We start from the raw sequence: 20,309 nt of genomic DNA, 5'->3' as shown, positions 1-20,309 counted from the left end.
CTGCTGCCTGCAGCTGCTCATGTACTGAACCATAAACAGTGTACTGAGCACATCACATTATAGCACATCACACTGCACTTACACTCAATCTCAGAAAAAATAATGATAGTCACATCTATTAGAGAAATATTTTACATCATGTACAGAATAAATGCTTGCAAGATGTTTGAAACTGTACTGAAGATGTGAAATAAATATATGCACATTTATTGTTATTATTAGGAGTTGCATAATTACAATAAAAGTCTATGATATTATTATTATTATTATTATTATTATTTCTATTGTCACAAACTGCTTCATGGGTTTTGACAGTGTATTTTACACCTTAAACATCTTGAAACATCTATTTTTTTTTTTATCTTAATGTAAATAAAGTTATTTGTTTTATTAATAGTAGTATTACTTTGACCAAGTGTAAGTTAGTACAAAAAGTTTCTTTGATCTCTTTTCTGCAAAATAAAAGTTTTTAGTAGATTGCAAGGATGTGAAATTAATTAATGTATTTATTTAATTTATTATTGTTATCATTATTGTTGTTATTATTGTCATAAACTGCTTTATTTGTTTGACTACTGAAGTGTATGTTACACCTTAAAGATGTCGAAACAAATCTATGTTTTTACATAGATTTAATGTAAAGTAGATAAAGTAAATAAATAGTTACTTTATTATTATTATTATTATTATTATTACTTACACTAAATTGTTTCATTGAGTATGTTTATTTATTTATGTCGAAAGTCACACCTCTGCCATGATGCATGATTTATGTTCTTAAATATCATGTTAGGTGGTGGTGTGTGTGTGTGTGTGTGTGTGTGTGTGTGTGTGTGTGTGTGTGTGTGTGTGTGTGTGTGTGTGCACAGCTTATAGAGCATAGACTCCACGCATGTGAAGTGGATTTCACCGTTTTGTTGTAATAGTGATCCAAGTAGTGGAAGGTGTTTAAGGTGTTGGGCTTCTGATCGTAAAGGTGATGAGTTTAAATCCCAGCATTCTAAAAGAGCTCTGATACCGATCTGGTTCTGATATCTGCTATTGAGACAAGGCCATGATGATGGTGTGCTTAAAAACAATGTCTACAGAATAAACTACTTGTAGTGTTCCTGCTTTATATTATTCCATACAGGATCACATGTATAATTTTGGTGTTTGTGTGTGTGTTTCAGGCAGAGCATGAACGCAGGAAATGTCTCAGGCTCCGTGGCTTTGGACTCTGTCAGTTCTGTCACTTTCACCCAGGACACTGATGGTACCATCATCCTGCACTGTGCTCAGAACGGTCAGTGTGTGTGTGTGTGTGTGTGTGTGTGTGTGTGTGTGTGTGTGTGTGTGTGTGTGTGTGTGTGTGTGTGCGCGCGCGCAAATGAGCATGGAGATACAGTGGGTGTATAAAAGCACATGAAATTTATAATATTAACAAAAACAACTTGAAAACTGCAGTTTTTGAAATATAGACATAAATGTAAGAGTTTTCCAGTTTGAAGTGTGTCTTCTTGAGGATTTAAGGAGATCATGCACCTGAGCAAGTTCATGAAAAAATCCTATACTAAGTTTTACATCAAATCCAAATGAGTTTCATTTGAACACGTTTTTGTGGAAAAGAAATCAACGTGAGGAAGATCTGATCTTTTGGACAAACATGGCAAATATTACACACTGCTTGCAATTAAATAGGAACCTCGGAATAATGTAGAAACGTATTAAAATGAACTATGCATTTTATCTTTTAAATAATTAAAATATTTTTACTCTTCTGTTTTAATTAAATAAAAATAAAAAGTGTGTGTGTGTGTGTGTGTGTGTGTGTGTATATATATATATATATATATATATATATATATATATATATATATATATATATATATATATAAATATATATAAAAAGCTCTCCGACATTCTATATAAGGTGGCATCAAAAGGTTTTGACTAGTTTTGTAGCACGCCAACAGATGGCAGCACAAGGCTACCCACACAGTCACAGGGAGCACCGACCTTCATAAGTCAGTGTGTCAAAGACATTTTCCTGTGTACAGCGGGAGCTGTGCAACTGGTGATATTTTGACCACGTGAGTGCCCTGTCACCGAGCTCTTCTCACACGTGAGTTTGTCGCCTGGAACAACTTGATCTCACTTACGCACCCACCGTACTCGCCAGATTTGGTTCCTTCGGACTTCAGTCTTTTCCCGAAGAGGAATATCCAGCTCCAAGGTCGCTGTTTTGACACTATTGCAGAGATTCAGCACGAATCACAGAAGATGCTTTCCACGCTTTTGAAAAGACAAATGTCTAAGTTTGCATTTTAATACTGGAGTCTATCATCCTTTTGGATTTATTCGAATTAATCGGCTTCAGATTAAAAAGGATTTCTTCTGTGGTTAGAGTTTAAATTTTGTTGATTAAAAGGATCAACATATCCTTTGATTCTCTCTTAACTCTAGAATTAACGCCCATGTTGAGTCACACACCAAATCCCAGATACTTTACTTTCTGCCCTAAAATGTTTTTTCCAGATGACGGGCCGGTGGGGTCGGACGAGGAAGCCGAGCCCATTCACAAACGATTGCGTTTGTCCAGTGAGGACACGGACGACCCCGCGTCCACGCCGTCTGCGTACTCGGTGGTCGCACTTCCACGTAAGCCCTCGCAGTTTAAAAAAGCACATCATGAACGCGCTGAGGCAAAAACATTTACACGTGGCATTCACGTTTCAGTTTCAGAGCGCGAGGAGAGCTTTGAGGTGACGATGACGGCGACGGAAATGAAAGATCTGGATCAGGAGAACGAAGATCAATCGCAGGTATTCGTGTGTCTGTGTGCGTGTATGTATACGTCTTAAGCCGGAGACACTTAATCCACGTGTGACATTTCGCTTTCTGAACACTGAAGACATGGTTAATAAAGTGCTCTGTCTGAATTTGTGCAGGATGAGAAGTTGTCCTCCGCAAGGAAATCCACAGACGTGACGGCAGTCAGCCAAGCCTGGTTTACGACGAAAGAGGACAAGAACACTCTCGTGAACAAAGGTGCAATCAACACTGAACTGTAAACTGACAGGATCCAGGTGCTGGCGTGATGATCGGTTGTCTAACACGTCACTCTTCTTGTAGGTCACAAGTGGAAACAGGGGATGTGGTCAAAGGAGGAGATTGATATATTGATGAGTAACATTGAAAACTACCTCAAGGTAAGATCACCTCGTGAATTATTTAGGGACATACAATAGGAGCAGCGATATTAAAATATAAATCATTCACGGGTGAAATTGAAGGAACCCAGAACTCCTGTGAGACTCATGAAGTGATCTTTTGCCACTGCTGCTCATGCTGCTTCGTGCTGTCAAAAGCGTGATCTTCCCCCTTTCACATACTTGGGCTTATAGCGACAATCCATTGGCTAGTTTCAGTGTGATTGACTGTAAAGAATTCTTAGGAGAAAGGACAAGAAATGAGGTGTCCATGAAAATAATAATTCAAACAATATTATATGTATCCTGCTAGTAAATTGTGTAAAGGAAAAATACTTCTGAACTTTATTTAAAAAATACAGGACAGTACTGAATCAAAAAATGTGCTAAATGAAATAAATATAAATATATGAATTAATACATATAACTATATAATTAATAAATAATGAATTGTAAAGATAACAAACAGCACATGGCATTTGTGACTCGCCTCTAGAGGTCGCTCTTGTAACGACAGCAGACCGCAAGCCGGAAAAACTACCAGTATGGATTTTTGCCAGTAGTTCCAGTAATCAAACAGTGCCAATTAATCGGTCGACCTCTAGTTATAGCTTTCGAAGATTTAAATGTATTATATTAAATTTAAATAAAAACACCTTGAAGTTTGTTTTTTATTAATTCAAAGTCCATAGGGGAGTTAAAACTTTTGCATCGGTTGTATCATTTTTTTTGTGCTAAATGTTCATCGTTCATAAATTTTCACTACACTTTTCACTAACGCTTAATTTTAGTAATAATGTCCTATTGTAAAAAAAAAGACCTGACTCCAACAGTTTCTGGTTAGTGGACATTTTTACCAGCTGTAGTTCCCGTCCCTTGTGATCACAGAACCGTGGGCTTCAGGACCCTTCAGAGATCATCTTTGAGATGTCGAAAGAAGAGCGAAAGGATTTTTACCGTAGCATCGCGTGGGGTTTGAATCGTCCGCTGTTCGCCGTTTACAGGCGCGTGTTGCGCATGTATGACAATCGCAACCACGTAGGCAAGTAAGTACGCAGACTCTCAGTGCACACATGCACTCACACGTCTGCACTGATACTGAGAGACTGTTTTTTTTTTCTGATTTGCAGATACACGCAAGAGGAAATTGAAAAGCTGAAAGAGTGAGTGCTGTTTAATCACCGTGTTTTGAGTCTGGGGATTCGATGATCGGCTTGTTTTTATAAGGAAGTGTTGGTGTTTATCTGATCAGACTCAGGCAGAAGCATGGGAACGACTGGGCCACCATCGGGGCAGCTCTGGGACGCAGCGCCTCGTCAGTAAAAGACCGCTGCAGACTCATGAAGGACACGTGTCATACAGGTTAAAACAAAAAACACAGCTTACAATTCAAGAACACGGAACAATTCATTATTGCTTTTAGCAAATTTTTACGTTTATGCTTTTGGCAGACACCTTTATCCAGCGTGAATTAAAATTATCTCATTCATACGAATGAGCAGTTAAGGGTTAAGGGCCGTACTCAAGGGCCCAGCAGTGGCACCTAGTGATGGTGGTACTTGAGCTCTTGAATTTCTTCTCAGAGGTCCACTGCCTTCTTAATCCCTAAGTTTCCACCTCATTGTAATTTACATTTACAGAATTTGGCAGATGCCCTTTTTTAGAGTGAGATATATTTTCATTTTATTTATACATTCGAGAATCAATGGGGTTAAGGGTCCCAGGAGTGTCAGCTTGGTGCGGCTGGGATTTGAGCTCATGACCTTAAGTACAATGCCTTAACCTGTGAGCTAACACCTCCTTCTGTTTTTTCAACCTGAAAGTGCAAAGCAAAGAAACATTCTCTAAGCTTTGCAAGCTTCTTCACCCTCACAGATGGAAACCAGGTCACATTTGGCCCATGAGTGTTTTTTTCTTTTTTTCTTTATTTTTTAGGTTAAATGACAATTGATTAAAAACAGCCAAGATTGCTTAAAAAAAGTCAATTTAAATAACTGTTTTGGTTTTTTTTCTGGATTTTTTTTTTGTTTGTTAAATTTTTCAAAAATTCAGATCAAAAATATTTGTGTGTGATATTATATGATTTGTGCACTTCTTTTATTTTTTTAAATAAGTATCCCTGACCGGAATACAATTGAGGAAGAATTGGCTTTCAGGGTAGAAGTGATGTTTTACTCTCACTACTATCTAGTGATAGTGATTGGGGTAAGTAAACGAGGACGGATAACACTTACGTCTGAACCGTGTTCCTCTGTCCTGCGCTGCAGCATGAGCAACTGTTCAAACAGATGAGGTTGACTAACTTCAGTCGCATCTGAGGAAACGAATGTTGTAAATGTAAATAAATAAATAAATGAGAAACTAATTTGTAAAATAAAAATAAATATGGTGAAAAATTAGAGTGAGTGAAAAGTAATAAAAGTCAAATGCATGGAAAAAGGTTTTCATGGTCTTATATTTTTATATCACTTATGGTTTAGAAGGTAAAAACTCCTGATTCTTGTGGGTTCAGAAATAAAGGCGATCAGAGGAGTTGGAGTGAATAGTTTTTTAATAATCCTGTTCCTGATGCTCAGGTAAATGGACAGAGGAAGAAGAGAGGAGGCTGACGGAGGTTGTGCATGAGCTGACGGGTACAGAGGCTGGTGACGTGGTGACTCAGGGCGTTTCGTGGGCATCAGTGGCTGATCTGGTTGGCACGCGCTCGGAGAAACAGTGTCGCTCCAAATGGCTCAACTACCTAAACTGGAAGCAGAGCGGAGGCACAGAATGGACCAAAGAGGACGATATCAACCTCATCCGCAGGTCTGTGTGTATGAGAGAGAGAGAGAGAGAGAGAGAGAGAGAGAGAGAGAGAGAGAGAGAGAAACCTAAGCATTTGTGCAATGGGCGGTGTTTGGATTTGTCATTTATCAGGAAGCGACTGGTGGATATTAATTGAAAGTGTGTGTAGGATAATCGAGCTGGCAGTGGAGGATGAGAACGAAATAAACTGGGACATTTTGGCTGAGGGATGGAGCAGTGTTCGCTCTCCTCAGTGGCTCCGGAGCAAATGGTGGACCATTAAAAGACAAGTGTCCAATCACAAAGACCTTCCGTTTCCTGGTAAGCCGAAAAAACCCCTGCAAAAACAAACTATATAGAGTACACATATTACACATGAGACTCTAGATCTAGTTACTCTAGATCTCGACCCAGCGTTCTGGAAATCTGCTTTGTGCTACAGAGATAAAATTGAGCTACAGCTGGTTGCAAGCCATATATTTTTAATATTGTAAAGCATAATATATGAATAAAATATGAATTATATAGTCATAATATAGCTTTATATATTAGTAGTTCCAAAGTTACGACGGTTTTGAATTAGTAACAGATTACAGTTTACTGCTCCATACTGATCACCGTTCTTTAAGACTCCTGGGTAGGCTAGGCCATGTCTCGATTTACGATATTTTCAAATTACGATGGGGTCATCAGAACGCATCTCCACAGTAACTCTGGGATTACCTCTAGTTTTAATTATATAACTATAAGTGTTCTGACGGTGGTGAGACCTGCTATTGTTGTATGTATAGAAACGGTGGCATTGAGAAAAAGACAGGAGGCGCAGCTGAACAGGGCAGAGTTGAAGACGCCGGGAGTGACGACGATGGACAGGATTAGAAACGAGTTTATTAGAGCGACAGTGCAGGGAGGACATATTGAAGACAAGGTGAGAGAGGAGAGGGTTTGGTCATGTGCAGAGGAGGGACATGGGGGTATATCAGTAGAAGAATGCTGAGGATGGAGCCACCAGGCAGAAGGAAAAGGAGGAGGTTTATGGATGTGGTGAGGGAAGACCTGCAGGTGGTTGGTTTGAGAGAGGCAGATGTAGAGGACAGGGTGGTATTGAGACCAATAATCCGCTGTGGAGACCCCGAAAGAAGCAGAAGACTAAGTGTTGCAGTCTAATGATTTTTCTCTAACGCACAAATGAAATTAAAGAGCTTTTCTTTCATCATCAATCTATTTTAGGACATACGTTTCAGCTTGCGTCAAAAGAATGTAAATCGAGACAAAAATCTTTGTGTGTGATATTACAGTCTTGCTGAAAGGACTGCAGGACGTCGTCGAAGCTCCCTCGTCCACAGTGAACAAAGTGGTGGTGGTGGGCTCGCACTCTGTCCACACCTCGTCCAGCCCCGTCACTGCATTACAGATCCCTGTCCAGATCCCTGTCCAGATCACACACGTCTGTGAGCGTAATCCTGTAACTCGCTGTGTCTTGTGTTCAACCCTGTGCACCATGTCGGAGCTCAGAGCAGTGTGTTGAATTTGTGTCTCTTGTGTGCAGCTTCATCGGATAGTACGAGTGCGAGCTCTGAAAGCGGCACGATCACGCTGAACTCTGGAGCGTTACAGACGTTCGAACTCCTGCCAGTGAGTGTTAAAATATACAGTATATGGAAGTTTGAAGGTTATACCCAAACCTTGTTATTCAAATGTAATTTGTTTATTGGAGCACATTAATGCAAACCAGAAACATTCTGAGCTCATCAGCTTTCTAAATATCACATTTCCTGGAGAATTCAATGATGTGACATAAAGGGAGGATTAATGTATTTATTAATATGTAATATTAAGCAGTAGTATAAAAATGGAAGATACTTCTTTTTAACTATAATAACTTTTCTGCCACTTTATTGAGTGTCATAATGACTCTTGCACTGGTGCAAGTGAATTTATGTTGACTATGTGCTTATTACAGAGAAAATGCACTGAAGACTTTTTTTATTGTTACTCCTGGTTTCTTTTCTCTTCCTCTTCAGTCCTTCCACTTGCAGCCCACAGGCACCCCTGGTACTTATTTCCTCCAGACAGGTTCCAATCAAAGCCTGCCGCTCACACTCTCTGCCAATTCTACCGTTACACTTGCAGCAGCTGGATCGCCTGGCTCACCGGAACAGATTATCTTGCACAGCCTCACGGTGAGTCTTTTTACTCACTTGACTGCATTAAAAACTAGAGGTCGACCAGTTGATCAGGCGAATTACTCTGGCCGATTTTCTGTCTTTTTTTCTAATTAATCGGCATCGGCCGATTGTGCTGCAAACTGCACTTGTGCGAGAGAACATAATTCTCCAATACCAGCAGGTGGCAGTAGTCTGCATTCGGCATCCAAACAGGGAAACCAAACGAGCTAGAACTGTGAATATATAAAGCAAGCAGCGTTTTCACCTGCTGCGCTCATTACTAACAGATTCGGGTCGTTTTTATCAATCATGTCTGCTAAGTTGCAAAGACAAGAGCAAAAATGACTGTCTGTGTTCCCTCTTTACTCCGAAAGTTGTTTGCTTTCATTAGTACCATTTTTTTTTCCGTGTTCTCAGTCGCTAAGCTGAATAGCTGAATTTCTCGCCGACAAGATCCGCCTCCAATTTTAACAATTTTCTGTATCACTTCTTATTAATTAACTGTTAGATTTAATGAGAGAAAAGAAGAGAATTGGCCAAAAAAATCTGCATCACATATCGGCCATCGGCTGCCCTGATTTCTAAATATCAGCCAGAGAAAATCCCATATCGGTCGACCTCTATTACAAATGCTTGGAAGTCCTGATGATGAATGATTGATTTCAGTGAAATTCTCTTACATCTGATGATCAGGGAGACAACCTGAGCGACAACGTTACAGTGCAAATGTCTCAACCTGGGATCATAATCCAGACAGTGACATCAGAAGACCTTCCAGACCCACTTAACCAATCAGAGTTGACATCGGCGCAGGACTTGGCCAATGTGGAGGCCGCAGAGGGGCCGGAGTGCTCAGAGGAAGGGGAGGAGTCGAGTAAACAGAACTCTGAAGACATGCAAGAGAACTCAATGGATAAGGTACTGGGGGACGTTTTTTTCTTCAGTCTGATGTAGATCAGTGTCAAACATTCTCGAACTACCGTAATTTCCGGGCTATAAAGCGCACCCAAATATAAGCTGCACCCACTGAATTTTACAAAGATTTTTATTTTGAACATAAATACGCCGCACCTGTCTATAAGCCGCAGGTGTCTACACTGAAACTAATGAACTTTACACAGGCTTTAATGAAAGACAGTGTCTGTTACACGGCTTGTATCTAAACAGTAGCCTTCCAAGAAAGTCATTGTTCACTGTCCTCCTTCTTCCTTTCACAACTATTTTCTCGGGAGTTTATCTTTTGGCATCGTCGTGTGTTTAAAAATCACCATCGGTGAAGCTTTTCTCCCGATGCCGCGCAGCTCAGAACACAGGTGAAGTGCGTTTGTTTTCAGCGTGACGAATGATTCGCTTTTCCTGTAGACAGTCCGAGTGAGCGGCAGGTCAAACATCAGAGGAACCTCATCCATATTTATGATGTGGTGCGGCCCGATTCAGTGGGTGCGCATCTGATTTAATATAAAGAATTTCATTGGTTCACCTGAACCCGTCCGGCAATTTCATTGGTCTAATGTTATGGGGCTCAGTTTTTTGGCTTGAAGCTTGTGAAACCTGAAAAAACCCAGGATTTCATTTCATCTTCTCCCGCTTATCCGTAATTCGGGTCGCGGGGGCAGCAGTCTAAGCAGATTCCCCAGACACTTCTCCGTGTCCAGGGATCGGGCTGTCAAGGCCCCCGCCTTCGACTGCTGCCCAATCCTCTCAGCACCGGTCCCTTAAGGTCCCTCCTGCAGGTGGTGAGCCCACGGGAAGGCGGCCCCACGTCGTTCCGACGTCACGGTCCTTGATTTATTTTTCTCGTAAGGGACCCCTGGAGCATAGAGGGTTAAGGGCCTTGCTCAAGGGCCCAAGAGTGGCAGCTTGGCGATACCGGGGCTTGAAACCCCGACCTTCCGATCGGTAACCCAGCGCCTTAACCGCTGGAGCCACCACTCCCCCTTAAAAAAAAACAGGATACATCCATAAATTAGCCGCTTCTTTGTTTAAGCCGCGGGGTTCAAAGAGTGGGGAAAAAGTAGCGGCTTATAGTCCGGAAAATACGGTATTCATTTTTGTAGAAGTTGAAACAATAAACCACGTGTCAGGTTTCACTGAAACTAAAGCCCTGTGGTTTGCATGCTTTGGAATGGAAGATCTCCATTCTGATTAAACACCTTTGGGATGAATTGGAACACTGACTGCACCCCAGGTCTTCTCACCTCACCTACATAAGTACCTGACTTTACTCACACCCATGTGGCTGATTAGCACAAATCTGCACAAGCACACGCTAAAATCCCGTGGAACATCTTCCAGAAGAGCGGAGGGAATTATAAGAGCGAATTGAGACTAAATGTGGAATGCTACGCTCAGAAAGCACATACCATACTTATGACCAGGTGTCTGCAAACTTTTGGCAATACAGTGTAACTGTTATGTACATGTTTTGTATCATATTATACATTTTTCCTTAGATTTTAGAAGATTGTTTTTTTCTTTATACAAAAGCCATTCAGATCTAGAAATAACTTAAAGACGGAATAATGACTTGGTTTTTAGAATTTGATATTGAGCTTCACCTCTGTAACATGATAAATAAAGAAACAATGTTTATAAATAAGTAGTAGATAATATTAATAAATACAGTAACTCTACTAAGATTGCAACTTTTTATATGAATTATCATTCAAAATCAGTAAAATGACTATTATTTGTTTAATAATCTTAGGAATATTGTATAAATCGAGCTTTTGATAGAAACCTGTCTGCATATTGTTTTTCTCAGTTGCCTAGAAGCGTTTCTCGAATCATCCTTAATATTTGCAAAGCAGTCGGTGCATTTCTCAAAACAATTGGTACAAACAGCACAATACATTGGATTTCTTGCAAAAGCCAGTAGTTTTCTTTAAATCCTCAGTTCATTTCTTAAAAGTAAGTATTTGTGTCAATAAGCATCATATTGTAATCAGAATAACAAGTCCTTTTGTCATTGTTGACAAACAAAATCAAAATGTTTAGTCGTGCAGCACAGTTTCAGTGTTTACTGATATAAACTTTATATTGAATGCAAGAGACCAGGCAGGATTCACACTTTTACTGTCTGTCGCCAATTGAAGGTTCACGTGATTCAACTTTGACCTATTTAGAGAGCGAGTTGATCATCGGTTGATGATCTGATGCCATACACTTCCCTTCGTTAGTGAAATTCAAGATTCATCTGCACAAATCAGTTGCAATGAGCTGATGCCTAAATGTTTTTGGGGGGTCAAGAATATTCATGTGAAACGTGTATTATATATTTTGTGTACACAGTCGATTACATGAATATACCAAAGCATTCGCAATTAAATAAAAGAATTGAGAAATTGCTTTCATGATGCACAAAGTGACTGAGGAAAAACTGTAATATGCTATTTATTAATTATAATCGTTATAAAAAGAAACATTAAAAATAATAATAAATTAAATACAAATATTGGACCCCAGTCTTTTCTACACATGTAACCACATCTGTCCTGTTCTCTGTTTTCTACTTTAGAGTTCGACGTTAAAGGAGGACGTGGTGAGCAGTGGCATTGGCGACGGCACGGTACTAATCGTCCCATCACCGGGCAGCTTCATCCCCACCAGTGACATCACCACTGACTCTGTCCTCCCCGTCGGTACACTAACAGGTCATAATTCATCGCTGATGCTGACTATATATTTTTTTACTTCTTTAATCCAGATGTGTGTGTTAATGATTCACATTAACAGTTAGGGATAATCTTATAGGCACTACTATATACATTTAAATTGCATAACCTTACACATGTATCTGTGTAAAGCTGCTTTGGGACAATATCGTTAAAAGGGCTCTACAAATAAAATTTAAATAATTTGTTTCCCTGCACAGATCCCATTCTACAGAACCAGGAGGAAGGATCAGACTGATGAGCAGCTGTACCAGAGGCTGGTTTCAAGCCGTGCTGTCGTTGTTGTGTGTCTAATGCAAAGAGAACGACCAGTGTTTGTGGGGGAACGAGCCACCGTTCTCAACACATCCTGCTGTAGAGGGCAAGTATTATGAATACCATAAACTGGGAGAGTCAGGAAACATGCGCATCTCGTTTCCTGCACGTTGCCAAACCCGTTCATTCGATTTAACGCGAACACACTGAGCCAGTCGTCATAAGCAGGAATCACAGGGAGAAAACACACACACACACACACACACACACAATGTTTACTTTGATGGATCTGTATAAAGTCTGAATATTTGTAGAACTGTCCACAGAATGCGGTTATGGAGGACGTGCATTCATTCACACTTTTCTTTTTTTTAACGGTCCACTGAAAACAAAAGCATTACACTGAAACCTGACAATTTTAGGGAGGTCCTGCTTTCTCTTCCACATTTTATGAAATTTTGCACTGTCTCCATTTTCTGTTCTTATAGCGTGTTTGGCCAAACACCAAGGCGTCCTCTTGACTGGACAGATATTAATTTATCAAAATGGTTACATTTTCTATGTGAGTGTATGGTCCTGTGTTTATTTATTGAATAAACGAAACGTTATTCGCCGTGCTTTTAGCATTTTCTGTTTATTCTAAAAGTAAAACAAAAAAAATGCATTCATACACACAATTTTTGTTTTTGAGACACGCATGTTCCATTTGTTTATAAGCAACACACAAGGGCAAAAGGCAAAAACACGTTGCGAACGAAAGAGTCCAAATGTGACATTTTTTGGTTCTAATAGTAAAACTTATGTAGGATGGAGAACATGAGAGATGATGAGAGATGTTGGGAGCAGACTGCCTCACCCCCACACGCAAACATGGAGGTGGAAGCTTAATTATTTGGGGTTGTTTTGAAACAGGAAGGAATGGAGACTTTTTCAGGGTGAAAGGAAAACTAAACCAACATGGCTACCATTCCGTACTTCAACACCATGCAATTCCTTCTGGACTGCAACTAATTGGAACCGACGTCACCATACAACAAGACAACAACCCGAAACATGCGGCCAGGCTCTGTAAGTGATATCTAACATGGAATTGCCTGCCAGTCACCACACCTAAATCCTATTGAACTGCTCTGGGATTTCATCTCCTACTACTGAAGAACACCAAGAGGCATGGCAAAGTATTTTAGCTAAACTTTGGAGAATTTAACTGTCTGGATGGCGAGAGTGTGTAAATCTCACGCTAAGGGAGGATTTTTCAATGAGAGTAAAGTTTAATATCATTTAAAAAAAGAAAAAATCATGCATTAATTGAATGAGGTACTTTTTATTGTCCAAGTATGGATTTAATTCTGCATTTATTTATTTTTTCATTTGACTATTTCCATTTAATTATACTATAATTATATGTTCTCCATATTTTGCACTTTTACCATTGAAAAACTTGCCCAACTTTTCTCTAGTAAGAAATTACAAATACACCAATGTTTGGGAATTTGGATTTATTTCTTACATAAAATTTACATTAGAAATTAAATATTAACAATCATTAATCTTGGCCATATCAAATGACACAGTGTGCAGAGACACAGAAACCTTCAGCAGAAACCCAAACACCGTTTTCCCTCGGTCAGGTTCTGGCTGCGTCTCGGTTATGGCAAGTGCTTCAGCTTCAAGATTTTGAAAAGCTTCTAGATCTTGATTTAAGAATGTACGTGTAATATACAAATAACTGCTTTCTGCGGCATACCTAATCATGGCTTATAGTCAGGAACAGTCTCGCAATCACGTTGGCATATACAGCAATGCAGGAATATATACAGCACTCGGGGATGCCAAACATCTGCATACACATCCGCCGTGCTACACAATACGCATATATTCATGTCTAGAATACTTTGGGTCTGCTTAAAGGCCTTTGGAGGCAGACTGAGCCCTGATGACACCGCATGAGGTTGGAGAAAAGGAAACGTGGACGCGCGTCTCCTTCCACCGTTGCAGGGTTTCCTCCTGTCCCTATGATAAGGCGTTGGCCTTTTTGTCACCTCCCACGTCGTGGAAGTACAAGTTGGCACATATGCATAGCAGGACGATTGAAAACAGCATGTAGTAGATCAGGTTGCGAAATTTAGGCTCCAAGTCTCCCTGTCTGTACCAGAAGATCTGACAGAAAGAGACAACCAGGGCATGTTTCAAGCATCTTTAATATACATGTTATTAGACCTCAGATTCCTGAGCAGCAGAAGTCCTACCTGATGTCCCCTCCTAGTGTTTCAGACAGTCCTCAACAGTCCTTTTTTTTTTAAAAGATATCCTTGATATTATGTTTGTCAGCTTAAACAAGCCTGGCCAATCTTATTTGACACAGACAAAACCGACAGATGTTTCTTGCATGAGGCTGCGAGTGTGAACTCTAGAGACGGTTGTGTGAGAAAATCTCAGATCATCAGCAGTTTCAAAGCTGTTCATCTGACACCAACAGTCGTGCCACAGAGGCCCAGAGATCACACTCATTTCCTGATTCTGGTGTTTCTCGTAAACATTAACGGAATCTCTTCACTCGTATTAGCTGCTACATGACTTGGTAAAGAGTACCCTGAGTGTATGTTCCATTTACCAGTTCGTAAGATCAAAAAAGTCAAACCATCGTAACTTGGGGACAATCTGTGTTAAAAAATTATAACATCCTTATTTGCATTGATTTGCTGCTGTTTCCTGATTGGCTGATTGGATAACTGCATTCATAACAGGTGTGTTTATGTTTTTATCATAATGTTCTATATGGTGGTGTTCACCTACCAGAATGAGCACTGAGATGCACATCAGCAGGATACACACAGCAAAGAAGATGTTCAATGGCTTTGGAAGCTGCAGGGGGAAGACGAAGGCGCTGATAATGGTCACCTGGGTGAAAAGAAAAAAAAAAAAACCTTTAAGACTTAAAATCCTTTTAAATACAAACTATTAAGATTAATTCAGCACAACTTACTATTACTAGTAAAGACGCAAGTCCACCCATTACTATATTGATGATCCGATCCTGAAAAGCAAACAGAGACAGAGAGAAATGTGAGCCGTCAATCAGTTTTAATTTTTACTCAACACTCACACACCATCATCATAGAACGTGCCAAATCAAATATGTGGATCACGAATCAGAATTTCATACCGGATCGGGTTTCATTAGCCAACAGGGTTGGAAATTGGGCTACTGTTGGCCCAAGGAGGAGAAGGAGAATAGGGAGACGTCTACAGAGACAGCAGGGAAAGGAGAAGTGGAGGAGAGTAGAGGTTAGGGTTGGCACTTTAAATGTTGGTACTATGACTGGTAAAGGGAGAGAGTTAGCTGATATGATGGAGAGGAGAAAGGTAGACTTGTTCAGGAGACCAAGTGGAAAGGGAGTGAGGCCAGGAACATTGGAGGTGGGTTTAAACTGTTCTTTCATGGTGTGGATGTGATCCTGAAGAAAAAGTACAGTAAGAGTGTAGTGGAGGTGAAGAAAGTTTTTGATAGAGTGATGAACATGAAGCTGGAAGTTGAAGAGGTGATGATAAATGTCATCAGTGCTTATGCTCCACAAGTGGGCGGTGAGGTGAAGAAGAAGGAAAAATTCTGGCATGAGTTAGATGAGGTGGTGGAAGGTGTACCTAGGAAAGAAAGATTGGTGATTGGGGCAGATTTCAATGGCCATGTTGGTGAAGGGAACAGAGGTGATGAGGAGTTGTGGTATTGTATGAGGAAGTCAGTTGTGTCAGAGAGGTATGTGAGGGTGCTGCAGGACATGAATAAGGACAAAGTGACAGCAGTGAAGTGTGCAGTAGAAACGACAGACTGGTTCGAGGTGAAAGGTGGGACTGCAACAAGGATCAGCTCTGAGCCCTTTCCTGTTTGCAGTGGTGATGGACAGGTTGACAGACGAGGTCAGACAGGAGTCTTCATTGACTATGATGTTTGCGGATGATATTGTGATTTGTGGTGAGAGTAGGGAGCAGGTTGAGAAGAGCCTGAAAAGGTGGAGGTACACGCTGGAGAGAAGGGGAATGAAAGTCAGTAGGAGTAAGACAGAGTACATGTGTGTGAATGAAAGAGTGAGGGCAGTGGAGTGGTGCAGTTACAGGGAGAAAAGGTGGAGAAGGTGGAGGAGTTCAGATACCTGGGGTCAACAGTGCAAAGTAATGGAGAGTGTGTTAGAGAAGTGAAGAAAAGAGTGCAGGCAGGGTGGAGTGGGTGGAGAAGAGTGGCAGGAGTGATTTGTAATAGAAGAGTATCTGTGAGAGTGAACCGGAAAGTTTATAGGACTGTGGTGAGACCTGTGATGTTGTATGGTTTAGAGACAGTGGCATAGTGAGTAAAAGACAGGAGGTGGAGCTGGAGGTAGCAGAGCTGAAGATATTGAGGTTTTCGTTGGGAGTGACGACGATGGACAGGATTAGAAATTAGTTTATTAGAGAAAGGAGGAGGTTTATGGATGTGGTAAGGGAGGACATGCAGGTAGTTGGTTTGAAGGAGGCAGATGTAGAGGACTAGTATGGAGACGGATGTTCCGCTGTGGCAACCCCTAATGGGAGCAGCCGAAAGAAGAAGGTATATATACACATATATATACACACACACACACACATGTATGTCTTTCTATTCACTCCATGTGCACACTGACAGAATGTAAATTCTGCAGAGAAAAACATACAGTAGGTTCACGTTGCCATGTAAACATCAAATTATCACACAACATTTCCATTCTTAGGTTAAGGATCTAAATTTTCATGCCACTGAACCTCCCATGATATGACCAGATTTTGGACAATATTTGCAGAATTGATGACATTAAAGTAAATGATGTTATGCAGAGAATGACTATTCTATCATTAAAATATTTGACCTTACTCACCCCAACACACCCTCACACCCACACAACAATCCTGATTGTTATTATTTTGCCTTGTAAACTAGTGCATCAATCCTGATCATGCGCCTGTCACACCGCCAGATCCTAGCAGGAAAAACTCCTGCAGCTACAAATTGGGATTTTTTTGTGTACTTTTCAATGACATGCCAGCACTGAGGGTTGTATTTAAAGCAGGAGCGAGGTTATAACTAAATAAACAGTGATAAAGAAATAAATACCCAAATACAAGTACGAATACCCAGGTGTACAGATATATAACAAAATAAATAAATGCAAATAAATAGTTAAATGATGTCATACTGAGCAAATTTAAAATCTACAGAGGTTAAAAAACTCAGGCAAACACTGCAGTCTGATGCTTTGGAAAAATGTAATACCAAGTGCTTTAAAGTCAGAAGAGTCTTAATGACAAAATAGAGTCTTGAGTCATTATATAATAACAATATCCTAAGGTCTATTCACAAATAAACAGAACTGGTGGTGGAAAAGCACAGCAGCTCACTGGTGAAATGTGTAAAAACACTGTAAACACTCGAGACGAGTCACAGACACACAAGAGTCCTACCCTTGCTGAAGTTTCCCCAAACAGAGGTCTGTCGTCCAGGCCACTGGTGCCATAAGTCCGTGTTGTGAAGTCTTCCATGTTCTTCTCTCCCAGCTTCTCTCTCTTTCTCCTCCCCAATAAAGGCAGGAACTACATGCTCCTTCGGCAGCCGTACATCCTCAGTCCTGAGCTCTCTGAGGAACAATCAGCCATTTAACATCTGTTTAACAGCAGAAGCCGACATGTTATAGGTGTATGGGTTTTCTATCCAAAGGTTTTTTTTTCCCTTTTATATCACAGCAAGTGCACATGATTGCAATGTTTAATTGATGGAAGAATGACTTTCCAATAGCAAACATTTGTACGACTTTTTTTATTATTCATTTGATTCTTTTTATTTCGCTCATCATGATAACCACTTAGTCACCCCTCAAACTGAACATATACACAAATCAGGCAGAACATTATGACCACATGTCTAATATTGTGTTGGTCCCTTTTTTTTGCCAAAACAGTTCTGACCTATCCAGCATTAATTCCTCAGCAATCTGAGCTACAGGAGCTCGTCTGTTGGATCGGACCACACGGACCAGCCTTCCCTCCCCACATGCATCAATGAGCCTCAGCCCCCATGACCCTGTCACCGGTTCACCACTGTTCCTCCCCTGGAGCACTTTTGATAGATACTGACCACTGCAGAACAGGAACATCCCACAAGAGCTGCAGTTTTGATGATGCTCTGACCCAGACGTCTAGACGTCACAATGTGTCAAACTCATTAAAATACTTACACTTGACCGTTTTTTACTGCTTCTAACACGTCAACTTTGGGGAACAAATGTATATACATCCACCCACTAACAGGTGCCATGATCATATCTCTAAACAGGTTTGTTGTGTTTTCTTTAGCAAAACCTCAGAATTAAATATCATGACAGACTGGATTGTGCATCATTAAAAAAAAAAAAACATCATTATGTTTTTTTTTTTGCCATAAGTTTCAAAAGTGCATCTCTTTACTTCATTTACAAATTTGTGGCCATGTTTCCAAAAAAAGTGATTCAAAGCCAATTAAATGAAACATTGTGAGGGGCGGGGCCAAACATAAAAATGAGGGGTGGAGCTAATCCACGACATTCTGCAAGTTGTCGCTTCTGTTACAATCTGTGTGATGAACAAACAAAATTCACGATCGATTACGGATCTTCGAATTTGGAAAGCTCGGGTTGCATGGGTGCAAAGCTGAAGAGATCCTTCAGATTCACATGATATGATTGATCATTTTTCCAATTAACAAAAGTGTCACTATGAGCTCAGAGCTTCTGGTCTATCAAAACTGTCAGAATCTTAGAAAGATTTATTTTATTTTTATATTATTTTAAAGCAGTTACTTTTTTTTTCAGCAAATATCAACAGAGGTACTGACATTAAGACAATCTTTAGAAAAGTGTAAATTTATTATATCACCATACTGAAATCATCCCATCAAACTGTCCAGCCTTTTGTGTTTGCGATGTAAAATCCCTTCTGAATTACTTTGCACAGGAAAATAACTATATGAACTGTCATGAGCAATGGGAATGCCCAAGGAAATATTTCAATGAATACAAACAGGGTTACTGAATAATAAATAAACAAGAAGGATGCTGTGATCTCCGCTCAGCCCCAGGGTTTAGATCTGAGAAGTGCATCATAAAAAACACTGCATGTCATGTGAGCAGCTGATAATCAGCTAAAATCAGCAGAATTGAAATGGTTCCTGTTTGACTTGTAGTGGGTGAAAAGTCGTGTATAGAAGACAGTGTGCTTAGGAAGAGTGAAAGCACACTATTACACATGGGCTTTTTATATTACTGCAACAAATAATCATTATTAACATAAAGAACTTACCTGGAAATTAGACAGAAATTTCTCTCATTTGGGATTTAAATGTTTGATGTTTAAGTGAAAAACATTGTTGTTGGTTTTTTTCCCAGCAAAAAAACCTGCAGCAAAGTAAAGATCAGAACAAGTTTAATATTCACATTTACACATTCTATCATATTACCCTATTTACATCCTCTGCTTTAAGGTGTGGTTTTATTACTTTCATTGAATAAAACAGTTCATCTGTTCTGACTCGGCAAGTCATATTATTAAATTATATTCATAATTCATCATTGGATTTATTTATTCTTCAATTTGTAAAAAGGTTCCCGAAAAAAACAAATGCCATTTATATAGGTTGCCTATAACGGTTTTTTTCTTCCCATCCGTATTCCGTTTAAAACCGCCTCCTCGGCTGTGATTGGTCAGAACTAATCACTGTAGCGCCGTAGAACTGGGTGTCAGAATGTACATACAGCCAATAGTAACACAGGAGGCAGAACTTACCGAATGCGGGTGGAAAAAAAAACAGAACCGAAAACATCGAAACTACAGAATGTGATATAACAGGCTAAAGCAAATTAAAGCTTAACAAGTAAAAGCTAAACAGCTAATTATTAAGAGAAAGTGTTAAACGCGGACTTACTCAGCCAAATAAATCCTTTTTCATAAATGTAATCAGCTTTTCGGAATAAAAAAGTCAGACTACCGGAAAGCCTCGCTATTTCTAAGGATAAAGTGCAGCATTATTATTATAGCGGGAGTAGGCAAACGAAACCGGAAATGACGTAGTCTTAAAGCCATACAATTTTGAGGTAGAATGAACGATAGATAGAACGATAGATAGAACGATAGAACGATAGATAGATAGAACGATAGATAGATAGATAGATAGATAGATAGATAGATAGATAGATAGATAG

General features: G+C 39.9%; 2 protein-coding genes across 8 annotated transcripts in view; one reads left to right on the top strand and one right to left on the bottom strand.

Moving 5' to 3' along the window:
• Positions 1-12,689, top strand: part of dmtf1 (cyclin D binding myb-like transcription factor 1) — a 12,987-nt gene extending 298 nt beyond the window's left edge. The window contains exons 1-17 of one of the 4 annotated variants that reach the window (XM_083528958.1): positions 1-1,063; positions 1,173-1,285; positions 2,518-2,640; positions 2,719-2,804; positions 2,931-3,030; positions 3,115-3,191; positions 4,080-4,237; positions 4,322-4,354; positions 4,444-4,553; positions 5,768-5,996; positions 6,145-6,296; positions 7,274-7,426; positions 7,525-7,610; positions 8,000-8,158; positions 8,837-9,061; positions 11,661-11,796; positions 12,018-12,689. The exon at positions 1-1,063 is cut by the window's left edge and continues 188 nt beyond it. In XM_083528958.1, coding sequence (XP_083385084.1) covers positions 1,180-1,285; positions 2,518-2,640; positions 2,719-2,804; positions 2,931-3,030; positions 3,115-3,191; positions 4,080-4,237; positions 4,322-4,354; positions 4,444-4,553; positions 5,768-5,996; positions 6,145-6,296; positions 7,274-7,426; positions 7,525-7,610; positions 8,000-8,158; positions 8,837-9,061; positions 11,661-11,796; positions 12,018-12,055 — 1,971 coding nt within the window. In that variant the 5' untranslated portion in view covers positions 1-1,063; positions 1,173-1,179 and the 3' untranslated portion in view covers positions 12,056-12,689. The remainder of the gene's footprint in view (positions 1,064-1,172; positions 1,286-2,517; positions 2,641-2,718; positions 2,805-2,930; positions 3,031-3,114; positions 3,192-4,079; positions 4,238-4,321; positions 4,355-4,443; positions 4,554-5,767; positions 5,997-6,144; positions 6,297-7,273; positions 7,427-7,524; positions 7,611-7,999; positions 8,159-8,836; positions 9,062-11,660; positions 11,797-12,017) is intronic. The other 3 variants (XM_083528956.1, XM_083528959.1, XM_083528957.1) reach the window with 3 other exon arrangements.
• Positions 12,690-13,556: 867 nt separating this feature from the next.
• tmem243b (transmembrane protein 243, mitochondrial b) lies at positions 13,557-20,156 on the bottom strand. Of its 4 annotated transcripts, none has more exons than XM_083528962.1 (6): positions 20,029-20,156; positions 19,407-19,505; positions 17,542-17,712; positions 15,059-15,109; positions 14,869-14,973; positions 13,557-14,232 (listed from the first exon to the last, which is right to left on the bottom strand). In XM_083528962.1, exons 3-6 carry the CDS (start codon positions 17,617-17,619, stop codon positions 14,086-14,088), a joined length of 381 nt encoding a protein of 126 aa, XP_083385088.1. In that variant the 5' UTR covers positions 17,620-17,712; positions 19,407-19,505; positions 20,029-20,156; the 3' UTR covers positions 13,557-14,085. The 4 variants fall into 4 exon arrangements, with proteins under 4 accessions (XP_083385088.1, XP_083385087.1, XP_083385086.1 ...); XM_083528961.1 differs by having other exon boundaries at positions 17,542-17,740; positions 19,411-19,505; XM_083528960.1 differs by having other exon boundaries at positions 17,542-17,714; positions 19,411-19,505.
• Positions 20,157-20,309: the final 153 nt, after the last annotated feature.

The sequence above is a fragment of the Silurus aristotelis genome, assembly GCF_946808225.1.
Source record: "Silurus aristotelis genome assembly, chromosome: 24".
Lineage (NCBI taxonomy): Eukaryota > Metazoa > Chordata > Actinopteri > Siluriformes > Siluridae > Silurus > Silurus aristotelis.
Note: the sequence above shows the minus strand (reverse complement) of the source record. Positions and strands in the feature narration are given on the sequence as shown.

What these genes read in the sequence shown, in the direction of transcription:
- tmem243b (XM_083528962.1), bottom strand. Translation starts at nt 17,619, where the DNA reads ATGGAAGACTTCACAACACGGACTTATGGCACCAGTGGCCTGGACGAC. An exon ending in TTGGGGAAACTTCAGCAAGG is followed by an intron (nt 15,110 to 17,541) that starts GTAGGACTCTTG and finishes TTTGCTTTTCAG; the next exon opens with GATCGGATCATCAATATAGT. An exon ending in TTGCGTCTTTACTAGTAATA is followed by an intron (nt 14,974 to 15,058) that starts GTAAGTTGTGCT and finishes CTTTTCACCCAG; the next exon opens with GTGACCATTATCAGCGCCTT.